This window comes from Hirundo rustica, chromosome 4 (genome assembly GCF_015227805.2).
Source record: "Hirundo rustica isolate bHirRus1 chromosome 4, bHirRus1.pri.v3, whole genome shotgun sequence".
Taxonomy (NCBI): Eukaryota; Metazoa; Chordata; class Aves; order Passeriformes; family Hirundinidae; genus Hirundo; species Hirundo rustica.
The window spans coordinates 14587901-14602281 of NC_053453.1; the positions used below are offsets into that span (position 1 = coordinate 14587901).

The window sequence follows — 14381 nt, forward strand, 5'->3', positions numbered from 1 at the left end:
GTGTCTTGAAGAAGCAGCTTGCACAAAAACTTATTTTATGTCAAATTCCTTCCTGGGCAGGAAGAATTTATCTAAATGAGAGCCATAGAATTATTGAGGTGTGAGAGCGGAGATGAGGAGAGGTATTATGGAAGGGAGAGTAAGTGGAGTGAGTTGGAAGTGTTTGGAGCAGGTGCAGCCAACTGAATCCAGAATAAAAAAGCCCAAGGTTAAATCTGAAGACAGCACGTGCCTGCCACAGAAACCACTCTTGTTTTGCTGGCACCAAATTCCTCCTCTTCCCTGGTCCCACCAAAGAATTTTATCTCAGATCTGGCAATGTGGAAGAAGATACCCCATCTTTGGGTGGCATAACAGGAAGTTGTGCAGCTCACTTAATTAGCAGCTATTCTGTCACCTATTGTCCTTGTAAGTTTGGATGTTTCACATCTTTTGGGAGCTGAAACATTTGGATTTTTACAACTTTTGGTATGTGCCATGCACAGATTTGTTAGTAATTGGACAAATTCCTTCTGAAAATGATATGTTTTTTTGTGTTTTTCTTCTCTTCAGCTTTACAATGAAGAAATCCTTGATTTGTTTGATACCACACGTGATATTGATGCAAAGAATAAAAAATCAAATATTAAAATACATGAAGATTCAGCAGGAGGAATTTATACAGTGGGCGTTACAACCCGAACTGTGAATGGAGAATCTGAGGTGATAATTGGAAATAAATTGCACCATAGGCCAAATAGATTCTAAAAATATCTGTATGCTTTGATGAATGGTTAAAAATAAAGGTCATGCCAGCTAATATCTGTCTCCTGAGAAATTTAAGTGTAAAAGCTAACTAAAATCTTTATTTTCCTAATTCTTTGTAGCCTTAAATCCGACATGTTTGATACTGAGTGCATGTCACTTTCATTTAAAACTAGGGATAGGCTTTTAATATAATTCTGCTGGGAGAATTTTGGCATATATGTAAATCTGATCTCCCAAATCTTATATATGTTATTTTTTCTTTGAGAGGAAAGCTTTGCATTATGATGTGATGTGAAATAAACTGCTATTCATATACACTGCAAATCTGAATACAAATGTTATTGTCCTTTTTTTTCCCCTACAAAAAGCACAAAAATCATACATTATGAAGATAGCTATGTTACTACTAGGGTACAGTAGAGAGAGGAGTATGAAGATTTAAGTATTTTCTTGCAGAAATCACAAAAAAATCCTTTTAGTTTGTTTATTTAAGGATCTTTGTCCTTTTTTTTTTTTAATATAAGAACTGAATTCGTAGCAAAGAGAGAAATTTTCGTCATATATCCAAAGCAGTAGGTGTTATAGGAACATTTTTCCTGTAAACCATCAAGGGATGCGATGTACTTCTTGCCTGTTTTGTAGATGATGCAGTGCTTGAAGCTGGGAGCGTTGTCTCGAACCACTGCCAGCACTCAGATGAACGTTCAGAGCTCACGGTCACATGCCATCTTCACTATACACTTGTGTCAGACCAGAGTCTGTCCTGCATTTAACGCTGTACGTATTTCTGCTGTTGGTAAACTTCTCTTCAGTAGCCATTTTTCAAAATGGGGAGAGTTTTGGCAGCCACTGCCTTTTGAGTTGCACTTATTAAGGATGCTGTAGTCATCATAATGCTTGATGAATTTGCTAAGCATTATAATAATTTGATTTAATCTGCGCATATGTAACCATCCTCTAGCCAGAGGCAACCATAAATTGCAGACTCTTACAGGAACCTAGCTATTCTCCTCTAGCTTTTTCTTCAGTGTTTTGTTGCAACATACACAAGTGAGAAAGTTAAAATATAATTTGTCTTTAATTGGGAAGTACATTTAAGTGTCTTAGCAGTTAGTGGGTTTAAACTTATAGTCAGGTAGCTGAAACTGCTTGGATATTTCAGATTAATTGTTGATAAGGTGCAAGTAGAAAAGCATTAAATTCTGAGGATCAGTGTATTTATTTTAAATAGCTGTATATTTGGGTTGCAGGTATTTTGTTAAATCTATGCACCTGAAATTCAAACTATGAATGAACATGGAACTGTTCTATAGAATATTCTGTGTGTGACTGTTCAGTTGTTAGTTGGGTATCTTGTAAAGGGGAGAGTTCTGAATAAATCCACATTACTGAAAACTACAATACCTTCAGGGGGACTTAAATTGAATATTCTAAAAGTCTTTTGCATATACTTTTTAAATAGTAGGTAATATCTGTCTAATAGTAAATACTATCTGGCTAGCATCCTACCCATAGATAGCACATTTTTAAGCATGTGGAACAGTGAATTGGATTTGCAGTGTTTTTTGTTTTGGTTTTTTTTTTAATACTACAAATAATCATTTACAGGCAAAATTAGTGTTTCTTACTGGTCCTTTGTGGTATGTAGACCTGCTTTATACACCTGCTAAAAGCACTTTTTTTCTGCTTTCCATGCTGAAACTGTGGATTTGGTGGTGTGGTCAGCGGTCTCCACTTGGGTGGGATTGGCGTCACACTCCAAGCCCACACAGGGCACCTCAATCACTGTGGTGACACTGTCTGCTTGGAAATTTTTGGTGCAAGCCATCTACTGGAGAGTGAGAAGTCATCTGGGAGCCTGTCTCCTGCAGGCTGTTGGTGCAGCAGTCCCCCCGTGCTGGTGCACTTGCAGCCTTTCCCACCAGCTGAGCTGCCCCAGGGGAATGTTGCCTGGCTCTGCCTCTGTTTTCACAGAGGCTTGTGTTAAACGAAGAGGTGACCATCTTCTGCCTTATGTCAAAATGGTTTGTTTTTCATTTTCTTGGGAGATATGCAAAAGATAATCTGACTATAGAGCTGGGTATTTCCAAATCCTTAATTTGTTAAGACAGCACCCTCTTCTTTTCCTGTGGCGTTTAGGAGAGTGGGGGATAGACCTGACATTGTCCTCTGAACGCTCCTGGAATCTAAATTAATACAAGCTATTATTGGGTGGCCAGGAGAGATGTAGCTCAAGTTTCTACAGACAACAGTTTTGGGAGACCTTTGTTACTAGGGCAACGCAGTTTCTCCTTCTCAGATGACAGCCTTGGCCGTGCCCCTGTGTGCGCGGTCGCCTGTGCCCAGGGCTGGCAGGCAGCCAGGGCTGCAGTGCACAGACATGCTCCTGGGGCTCTGTTCACACCATCCATGCTTCTTGGAAATTTCTGGATGTACATTTCACTTGCTAAGTGAAGGAGAGTGAAAGGATGCATTAATCATGACTTTGAGGGCTGGGAATTAGTGTGGTCCCCAGAGTGTAAACATCAAAATAACGGAAATAATGATTCCTGGTCTTGTGGAAGTGGCACAGTTGCTGTTCTCTTCTGTCACTGCTACAAAAGGAGGCATGAAATATTTAACTGCCATGAGAATGGGTTGGTCTGCAGAGACCTGCATTACCCTTTGCAGTAGTGAAGGGAGCTGTAGGCTAACTGGCCAAGGACATAAAGGTCACCACAGAATACCTGAGGATCTGTGTTTGGCTTTTTAATTAGGTTTGGTTTGGATTTTTTATTTTATTTTTTATTTTAAGTTTTTCTGGGTTTCTATGCTAAGTGTAATTAGAAAGTCCTAATAAAGCTTGTAGTTTGGGCTGTGAGAGTTTGTTGTGAGTCCAGTATACACTCAATATATGCTTATTGTCTGACACCACACCAAGTTAGTAGAAATTACCCTGCAATGGGTGTTCTTACCAGTAAGGTCAAGACGTGAGTGATTTAAAGATTTTTCTCATTGTGTTTCTTTCATGACAATAAATCCAACTACACTCAGAGTAAAATAAGTCTACAGTGAATGGTAGAATTAAACTAATAGACAGAAAAGAAGTCTGGGATTGTCTGATGAAAAAGGATAATTTTCCTGCGCTGCTTTGGGATGTGAAGTGGGAAGAGGCTGAGGCTGTGGTGCCAGTCCCAGTGCAGTGTGTTCCTGAGCAGACTCCCCACACTGACAGAGACTTGCAGCATGTGCCAGCCATTACCTGGGGGAGGAAGGTGGAAGGGAGAAAGGAACCTCTTCATTTTCCCTTTTTCCCTCTACTGTTCTTATTTTCTGGGGAAGTTGGAAGTGCTAGTGGAATACTGACTGCTAGGAGAAATGGCTTCTAACAATAATTCCTAAAGAAGGTTGAAGAATCACCCCACAGGGAGGCTGGTGATGGGATTTAGAGAGATATAAAATTGAAGTATCTTTCAGCTGTTTGGCATGTTTATGCACTAGGTGGTTCTGATAATTTTGTGGGGTAATAATGTAATTAAAGTTTTCTTTTTAAAAATCATTTTCCTTTGACAGTTGATTCAAGGGTGCATTCTAGGAGAGATACAAATTTGTTGCTCACCTTGCTGGAGACTTGTATATTTTAATAGATGTGTCCCCTCATTTCTTCATGAAGAAGCAATGGTAGCTTGTACTTAAAGTAATTTGTATTCACATACATCTAGAACTGGTCTTCAAGAATGATATGGTAGTACATATGATTAAAATAAAGATAGTATGTTTCAAAATATTGTTGTTATAAAAGAATGATTAAGGAAATGGTCATGGTAGAGGTAGTTTTGTAAATAATTGTTGATTGAACTTTGCAAATGTTGATGAGAAAGATCTCACCAAGCCTTGTGGGTTCTTCTTTGCTTCAGGATAATGCCACTGATAACAGGATAATATCTGAATCTTCTGAGATGAATGAATATGAAACTCTTACTGCCAAGTTTCATTTTGTTGATCTGGCGGGATCTGAAAGGTTAAAGCGAACAGGAGCTACAGGAGAAAGGGCAAAAGAAGGCATTTCCATCAACTGTGGACTAGTAAGACTATACAATACAATGTAAAACAACCCCAGACAAAACACTTAGAAATTAATTTTATAACTTTTATAGCTTAATATTTTTTTTGTCTTTGTCCTGTGTTGCTATGTCATTTTTTAATTAACTGTATTTAAATGCTTTACTTAACACTAAAACTGAAAAGTAGATTATCAGTGGAGATTGTAGTTTCATGTCTCTTTTGTGCTACATGGCCATGTGAAGGCTCTGTGCAACACTTACTTAAGACACATGTTCTATATGTGAAAACATGCCTTGTTTTTTCTGGCCTGTTGTGCAGTACCAGTTTTTGGGGGTATTGTGCAGTTAGAGTTTTCTCAGTGGTTCTCTTGCCATCATGACATTGGTTATTTTCTGTAGTTCTTCTGGTTATGTTATACAGAAGAGAAAGAATAATCTGTTCAATTTTCGTCATTGACATAAGCACAAAGCCAGCGTGGTTTGGGGGGGGGGGCGGGTCTACATGACATAGCTGTGTCCTTAACAAGGAGCATGTAAAGTACATAAAGGTGTACTTTAATCAGTGTTATGTAACTAATTTAAAATCACAAACCTTTTATTTACAGTAAAATCCAGCCCTCCGTGTTGTGAACCAGATTGAAAGTGCTTTAAATCCTTCCAAGCAAGCAGGCACAGCATGGAGTGTGTGCAGTTCTCCATCTGCTGGTGGCAGCTGCACAATTGCCAAAGCCAGAACTTGTAGTACAGGGCGCCACCTAAAGCAAAATCCTTCCGTTTGACTGAAGGGTGTGCAGTTCTGCATAAAAATAATTTCACAGCCAAATGTTTGATTGTTTACAAACACGTATTAGACTCCTTTAGTAATGAAACAGGATAGCCATGGACTACAAGCCTTTAATTTCACGTCTTAAATGCTTAAATCATCATGAGGCATTTTCTCCTTTACAACTGTAGAGGTACTAAATTCTGGGGTTTTTTTCTTCCTATATGCCCCGTATTTTATTCTAAATGTAGCATAAGGTAGATTGATAAAATTAATTTGAAAGAAATGATATCTATTGTTAGAGGTAGAGATCATCTTTAGTTATCATTCAAAGCAAATGTTTGTTAGATTAAGTAGTACCAACTTTAGTTTGTTGCTGGCATGAGATACTAGTAGACAGTGCATATGAATTGTGCTAAGCACTTTAACACTTCCAGGTACCAGACTGTAAGTCGTCTGATGCATTGTTAACAACATCAACATTTCTAAATGTAAAATACAGAAATCCTTGGAAATATTTTTATGCTAACTTGTGCGAGTTTATTAGTTTTCTCAGTATGGTGACTTCAGTTTATAGGTGTTTTAAAATAAAACTACGCAGGAGATGATTCTGACTTGTGTGTTACGTGGTTTGGTGTTTTATAGCTGGCACTTGGCAATGTAATAAGTGCACTGGGAGATAAAAGTAAGAAGGCAACTCATGTACCATACAGAGATTCAAAGCTTACAAGGCTACTTCAAGACTCTCTTGGGGGAAACAGGTATGAAAATTGGAACATTTTATGCATTTCTTTGTGAATGAGCGCAAATGAGAACATAATCTGCAGAAAGTAGAATGAACATTAAATGACTATAAAAACCTTGTTGGAGGAAAGTTCTGGAGATAAATTGTTGTGAAAATAATGCTGTCAGTGGAAGGAAAAGATTTTAAAGACACTTTTGAATTATTCTTTCCAGTGCTATTGTTATTTTACTAGACATGAAGTCTTCACATTACTTAGAAGTTACCATTTTCAGGCAAGTTCTTCCCATAAAAATATCTGGAGATTGTAGATAGTACAAATGGCAGGTTTTCTTTACAGCATAATTTAAAGCTGTGATGAATTTCTCCTTTAGACGTTGGGAGTGGAGGTTTTTTGGTTTGGTTTGTTTTTTTTGTTGCTTTATTTTTTAAATGCCAGTGAATTGTTTGCTCTGACTGCCATGCACAGGAGCTTGGAGTCAGTTTACCACAGTCACTTCCAACTTGTTAGAGATTACATATCTCAGCCTAGGATGCATCTGTTCAGTTACCTGATGTTGGATTGCAGCCCAACCCAATAAAAACAAAGTAGTCTTTCACCAGGGTTGTTTGTACAAACCATTTTTATACATTCTGCACATACAATGAAGGGAAGCTTTGACCTCTGAAGGCTTTATATGGGGAAACATTAACAAATTTATTAAAACAATACAAATTTTGTATTTGCAGTGTTAACATGAACAAATATAAGAGGGAGCACAGAAGAGTGTAATTCAGTGTGGTAGTACTCTTGTTCTTTTATGTGATGCAGTATGCCTGGCTCTACTTTAGGAGAGGAGAAAGTTTTTTCATAAAGGAGTAGGGAGAAGTGGAAGAAAATTCTCAAACTGTTGCTATGCTCTTCAGAGAGGTAACATTGGTGACAAGTTGAAGCACTGCAGTATGAGGGAAAGAAGAGCCAGAAAAAACAACTAAAATAAGGGCTAGAAACTTTCAAAAGTGCAAAAGGAGGAAGAAACTCCAGAATCACCCAAAAAAAAAAAAAAAATTAGCAGAAATCAAACAGCATAGCTCTTTTAAGCTCTTTCTGTAAATAAATGCAGAAAGCACTTCATTAAATTTTTTATCAAATACACCAGCTAGTGAGCATGTTTTTTTTTCAAACTCTTCTAAAATTGGCCTTTTGTAGAAATACTACTTAGACTCAAATATTTTCTCATTTCCCAGCTCCGTGGCTCCCTGCCTAGTTCTTCAGGAGCAATCATGGAGTTGAGTGTGTGAGCCCTGCACAGACACTCCCACTCTGTCTCTGGGAGAGAATCACACGTGTAGAAGGGAGAAATGTCAGGGTTTGACATAAGGACACTTTATTAGGTAAAGCAAAAGTCACTTATGCAAGCAAAGCAAAGGAAATCATTGACTTCCCTTGGGCAGGCAGGTGTTCAGCCATTCCCAGGAAAGCAGGGGGGCTCCATCACGCCTTACGGTGACTTGGGAAGACAAATGCTGTCACTCTGAATATTCCCCTCTTCCTTCTCATTGCCCCAGCTTCGTATGCTGAGCATGATTCCATATGGGATGGAATATCCCCTGGGTCAGTTGGGCTCAGCTCTCCTAGCTCCATCCACTCACAACTTGTGCACCCCACTGGTGGGGCAGTCTGAGGAGCAGAAAAGGCCCTGACTCTGTAAGCCCTGCTCAGCAGCAACTCAGATATAGCTGCATTATGGACCCATAGGAGGTGTTTCCAGCACAAATCCAAAACAGCCCAAACCAGCTGCTGTGAACATAATGTACTCTCTCCCAGCCAAAACCAGCACAAATGTACTGATAGCAAATGCTGCCCCAGAATATTTTAAATTATACTTGTATGTATTCTTTCTGTCTTTTTCTGATGGATGAGAATTGTGTGGATGCCTTCCTTCCCCCCAGTTGTTTTGTATGTGATGTACATGCTGAGACATCTCTCATCAGCACTTTGCTGTTAAGGAAGATTTTTTTCATATATATTTATATATAAACCCCTCACTTTTAAAATGGTTTCTTATCTTAAAATAATTCTTATTTTAAGTATAATGCCGTAACATTTCTAAAGCATCATTTAAATATTAATGTTTCTTGAATTATTAAAAGAAAAATATGGAACATTGGTGTTTTAAAAGGAATGTTATAATGAATAATATGAAAACTTAAAACCTTCACAACTTCAGGAACTGGGGGGAGAAATTTAAATAAGTGGTGACAAAAAGGAAGTAGAACAGTGTCAAAAAACCCTAGTCCATTTTACAGATTGGAAACTAGATTTCAAGTTGTTCAGCTTTCAAGATGGACACATAGCAGAACCAGTCCTCTGAGATTTAGAAAAATAAGTACATTCTCAATGTCAGAAACTAAAACTGTTCCTAATTTTACATGGCCTTATCTTGAAGACTAAAAGTTTGGAGATCTGACACTCACAGAGTGTTGCAGGGATTCATTTGTTTGTTTCAGTCTGAAATTATAGAAAGTGAATCCAGCCTCCCTCCTGCAGGTGTTGCTCCTTTGCCCAAGAGACAGTTCACTCTTCCTTATGTAGCTACCCAAGCTGTGACATACAATGGAGAACCAAATTCCTTTAAACCTTGGAGGAGTGTACTCAGTCCATCAAATGCAAATGTTTTGCCCTTTCTATTGAGAATTTAGGCAATGTATGCACCTTCAGAGTGACCTGCAGCTAGATTTATTACCCTCTAGGCTGTTCTTACCTGATGTGAAATGGAGGGAGTGAGGGAAGGAACCTGTTGAATGATGAAAGCACTTGATTTGAGTGAAAATTATTTTGGTTTTTTTTCTGCTTTTGCCCTACTGGTTCCTACTGGTCTATCTGCTTGATCTTTCATTTGGAGCATGGAATATGTTCTCATCCTGCAATGGTATCTCATGATGGGATGCCTATGGGATGTTGTAGGAAACTGAAAAGAGGATGGTCGTTCATAAGCCTCTTGGGCCAAGAGCTCAGGTCCTGCTGCTTGTTGTTGCAGAAAGTTTCTCTAAGCGGTGGTGTTATGAAATGTGGTATAAATACAGTTATAGACATAAAGTGCTAAGGGTAAGCCCTAGTTTTGGGCTTCTGTTGGAGAACAGGAGATGAGTTGCAGTGGAGAATTCAGCCAGTCTGGAACCTGAGGTAGAGAAAAGGCACATTAGGCGTGTAGGGACAGGTGAGATGAACATTTGAGCATCTTTCAGATGAAGAGGGTAAGCAACTCAGGAATTACAGCAGACAATCCTGATGTCTGTATGATCCAAATCACTGTCTAGAAGTTTAGGCTGACTATAAATTCCTTAATCTCAGTTGATGTATGATTTAGGCAAACTGAATGTCATTTGAGACATATTTTTTGGAAACATGCATTAATTGCTTTTACAATTTCATATGTACAAGTAATAACCTAGTAGCTCCTATGCTATGCTAGGGAGATGCAAGATGTAGCAGCTGCTGATTTTTGTGGTTCACAGTTTGCAGTGACCTAGATGCAGAAATATTTTCACAAATGCGAAGTTGCTATTCTTGTTTCTCCTTCTGCCTGAGGACCTGTTAGCTTCACTCTGCTCTTTTTGTTCTTGGTGTGTAATGCTGACCTGTGTTTCTCACTTCCAGTCAAACGCTCATGATAGCATGTGTGAGCCCTTCAGATCGAGACTTCATGGAAACTTTGAACACGTTAAAGTACGCCAATCGGGCACGGAACATCAAGAACAAGGTGATGGTTAATCAGGATAGGGCCAGTCAGCAAATAAATGCTTTGCGCAGTGAGATTGCACGGCTACAGATGGAACTCATGGAATACAAAACAGTAAGTTTATCCTCCTAGAGCTTCTTCTGCTTTAAAATGCTTATAATTCCACAGCTTTTTTTTTTCTCTGTTACTATATCCTCTTCACATGCTGAAACCATTGGAATTGCAACCCTGACGTAAGCAACACTTAATTCCAGTGATTACCAGATGTTTTTAGAAAATGTAGATTGTATCCCCAAAGAAGAGATGTCAGCAAATGTCAGTGATATTTATGGATGATGCATGTTATTTGCTTTTTGAAAGGCAATGAGAAAATTACTTCCAAAGTAAAAAATGACCAAACCACAACTTAGATTGATGCGTAAGTGAATGTGTACAGTTACTGTGTATTGCTTTTGAAAACTTAGTAGACAGCTAGAAGAGTTCATGTTTTAAAAACCCAATCTAGAGAATATAAGGCACATACTCATGCCCATTTCTTCCTGAAGTTCATTCAGTGTTTTTGGCAATAAAGGTCGTTTATTGCCAAAAACACAGGATCACCTTTTGCTCTTCTTGCCATGGTGTTCTGATTTGATAGAGTGTTATCTTCTAATTTTTTAACGTCTTCAATAACTTGTATTTCAGACTAAAGTGGAATTACACAAAACCCAGATGCTAAGGTGTTGGCCCAGACATCAGTCTTTTGAAAACTGTCCCTTTATCATAGTTTAAAACAGCTTTTTGAGAGATTATCTTGTGCTAAGAGTGTCTGCTTGGAATTTTAAGTCATCTGTGGATTGCATTTATGGAATAGAACTTTTTTTAAGTGTAGGTCATCCTTGACTAGTAATAAAATATTTTTACTTTCTTAAAGGGTAAAAGGATTATAGATGAAGAAGGCGTTGAGAGCATCAATGACATGTTCCACGAAAACGCAATGCTGCAAACAGAAAACAACAACCTGCGCGTCAGAATTAAAGCAATGCAAGAGACTATCGATGCTCTTAGAGCCAGAATAACGCAGCTTATGAGTGACCAGGCCAACCAAGTGCTAGCCAGGACAGGTATGCTGTGAATGTGCACAAACTTCATACGTTCGCGAACTTTAATTAATTATATGTTCTTGCTTAATGGATCCTTTGCAATGAAGTGATGCCTTTTTTATTAGCAGTGTAGGACCTCCTTTGGCAGAGATAGGCCCACATTCTGTTTCTGGAGTATTTTTTAATAATAGAAATAGTTTGGTACCCTGATTTGACCATCTATTTAGAAATGTGAACAGGAAACATGAAATAATATTTTTGTGTAGGAATTATTTGTATGCTTAGCCCCTGTGGTGGTTTAACAACCAAACCAAATAAATTTGAGTCCAAATTAAACTCCAGATAAATAATTTCAGTTTAAGCATTTTTAAAATGAGCTAACATGGAAAACAAGTTACTGGTAGTCATGTGATCACATGAGAAAGGAACAAAAAATGTAATTCATTTTAAGAAGGGAAGCTATTTACAAATAAGACTTACATGTGTAGCCCATGTGACTGTTTCCCTTTGCTGGTACCTTGTGCCTAGTAGCTATATTCAGATATTTACACTGTTACCGTCCTTTCTTAATCTTTCTCTTCCCTCATTCTCCTTTTCTCTCTGTCCTTCAAAGGGGAAGGAAATGAAGAAATTAGCAACATGATTCATAATTATATCAAGGAAATTGAAGATCTCAGGTATTTGCATAATATGTATTTGGACAGTTTTTATAAAAAAAAAAAAATAGACGTGCTAGCAATGCTTCAGCTGTTTTCCTGTGTGGGGATTACTTTAGGAGAATGGTTCTTCAGCTTGTAAGACCATCTGATGTTGCTCTTGTACCCAAACATGTAAAATGTTACAGATCAAACTGACAGTAGAAGTGAAAGTAAGATGGTGCCTAAATTATGGTGATAGCTTAATATTTTTGCACCAAGGACAGTAAAACTTAGTATTGTTCTTTTATAACTTTATAACCTCGTATAGAAATGCTAGTACTGAGAAATTACTTGTTTAAAAAAAAGTTTTTTAAAAAATACTTCATTTTAGAATTCAAAGAGTCTTAAATATTTGAGATATTTTTATTTATCTGTGTCTTGGACATACACCATGCAAAAAATTATCTGGCCTATCCTCAGTTAGTATTAGAGCTTTTGTGTAGCTTTCATATACTGTGTATATTCATAAAGCGTATGCAGGTGTGTGTGTATATATCTGTGTGTATGTTCATACAGACATATTTTCATGTATTCTGTCTAGGTTATGTGATATACGTACAATATATATAACCATTGTGTAAAATGGTCTTCTAAAGGAATTTACCTCATTGTATTTTTTCAGACTTCACCTTGGTTTGTCGTTTCTTTTCAGACTGAACGTAATGTATTGAAGTTACAGAGGCAAAAGAGTGCACATCTCATGTACTGGCAATACTTTTAACTCATGGTCTACAATTCTTCCTTTTTTTTTTTGTTTATTTTATTAAGAGCTAAATTATTAGAAAGTGAAGCAGTGAATGAAAATCTTCGACGCAACTTGTCAAGAGCTTCATCGCGAGCCACGTACTTTGGTGGACCAGCAGCATTTTCTGCTTCTATGCTTTCCTCAGAAAAAGAGACAATGGAAATTCTAGATATAGCAAAGAAAGATCTAGAAAAGCTGAAAAAAAAGGAAAGGAAAAAGAAAAAAAGGTGGTGTATGAATTATAATGCTATTTGCTTTCTTTTTCTTAGTAAAAAGGCCTATTGATTTAACTACTGAGACTTAAAAAGGCTTGTTGTGTGGGTTTGGACCCTTAAATGTTGTTCCTTCAGACCCTTTTACGTATTGAAATTATAGTTTTTCTTTCACATCTTTTCTTCCAGAGAAGTATGCAGAATTTGTAGGATGAATGTCTCCTTTGTAATGAACTTTTCTATGTAATTATGCACAGTGATAAAAGCACAGGTATTCTCTCTAAATGTTGACATTTAAAAGAATTATTCTAAAATGCACCTCAAATTTAACAGAAGTTAAAAATAAAAAATAATTTTTTTTCAACTCAATGTTGAAAAAACTGAAACAGATTTCTGAAGAAAAGATATTCTGAATAACTGGGGATTCTTTGGTAGCTGTTGGAATGGCTTCTTTGCTTTATCTTTTGCTTCTATGAATGTTTTTTAGTTTGAGGTTTCCTAATTCTCTGTAACATTATGCTTTGCTGTTTTTTTTGCTGTCCAGCTTCTCATCTACTAAAATCCTCATAGACATTGACATAAATGCCTGTTTAGATAGCAGTTAGCACAGAAAGGCTTTGTATACTCAGAGATTTTGTGTTCATTCAAAAATCTCTCAATTTTAGTTGAAAATTTTCATGCTTCTAATCTATTTCTCTTCTTAATAATGGTCCTTCAGACTTCTACAAGTTCAGAGTAAAACTTTAACACTTTAAGCTTGAAATGGTCAAAGAATTAAGTAAATGAGGGTCAGTCATACCTTTAATTTTAGGCCCTATATAAATCTGTTCATCACACAAATGTCTGATACTTTTAGAGAACACTCATTTTAAGAACAGCTAGATTCTTTGTGTATCATTTTTCAGGAAGCTTTTAGACCTTTATGGGGATTTTGATAAATTTTGTCTCATTTTTGTAGGAATTTGAGGGCAAAATGGAAATATTAAATAAAATCAGCAGAATGTTCTGTCCTCTCTTCAGCCAAGCACTTCAATATGTCCTTTAACTGTAAATGCAGGAATAAAGAGATTTGATTTTGTATTTTTTAAAATCCAAAATACATTTTAAAATCAAGCATGCATTTAACTACATGCTTAGATAGAGCCTCAGTTGTTAGATTGTGTTTTTGTGGTTTGGTATTTTTTCTGAAAGCCGGTCATACTTTCTCACACAAGGAAAATAATATTGTGATGGGCTGGCCAAGCAGTCTGATCTGAAAGTAGGGACAACTTGACCTTAAATTATTTTTGAGATCAGTTTTGAATCCTGGCATTGTAGAATTAGAGAGCTATAAAAAAATTAAAGTTGGAAGAGACCTCTTGATGGCTCCATCTTAATGTTGGCCTTGTGTTCCATAAAACGGGGCCATATTCTTCAAAGTGCTGCTAAGGTTTGAATCTATCTACTGGCCTATCTGCAGACTGCTTTGTATTAAATACTTAGAAATTTCTGAGGTGCATGTATGTATTGGGAAGAAAATTCCTTAGATGTTAAGAAATGTTAGATTTTGAGGGATTGTACATTGTCATGCTTATTATCTGCAGAGTGCTACTATCCAATTAGTGAAAAGTCTGTGTTAAGGTTATAT

The 14381-nt window shown here is 37.1% G+C and overlaps 1 protein-coding gene across 9 annotated transcripts in view; it reads left to right on the forward strand.

Moving 5' to 3' along the window:
• KIF21A (kinesin family member 21A) overlaps positions 1–14381 on the forward strand; it is an 86496-nt gene that overhangs the window by 32758 nt on the left and 39357 nt on the right. For all 9 annotated transcript variants that reach the window (XM_040063522.2, XM_040063524.2, XM_040063523.2 and 6 more), the window contains exons 4-11: positions 553–702; positions 1390–1524; positions 4644–4811; positions 6199–6314; positions 9936–10131; positions 10931–11120; positions 11713–11776; positions 12566–12769. In XM_040063522.2, the coding sequence (XP_039919456.1) occupies positions 553–702; positions 1390–1524; positions 4644–4811; positions 6199–6314; positions 9936–10131; positions 10931–11120; positions 11713–11776; positions 12566–12769 (1223 nt within the window). The remainder of the gene's footprint in view (positions 1–552; positions 703–1389; positions 1525–4643; positions 4812–6198; positions 6315–9935; positions 10132–10930; positions 11121–11712; positions 11777–12565; positions 12770–14381) is intronic.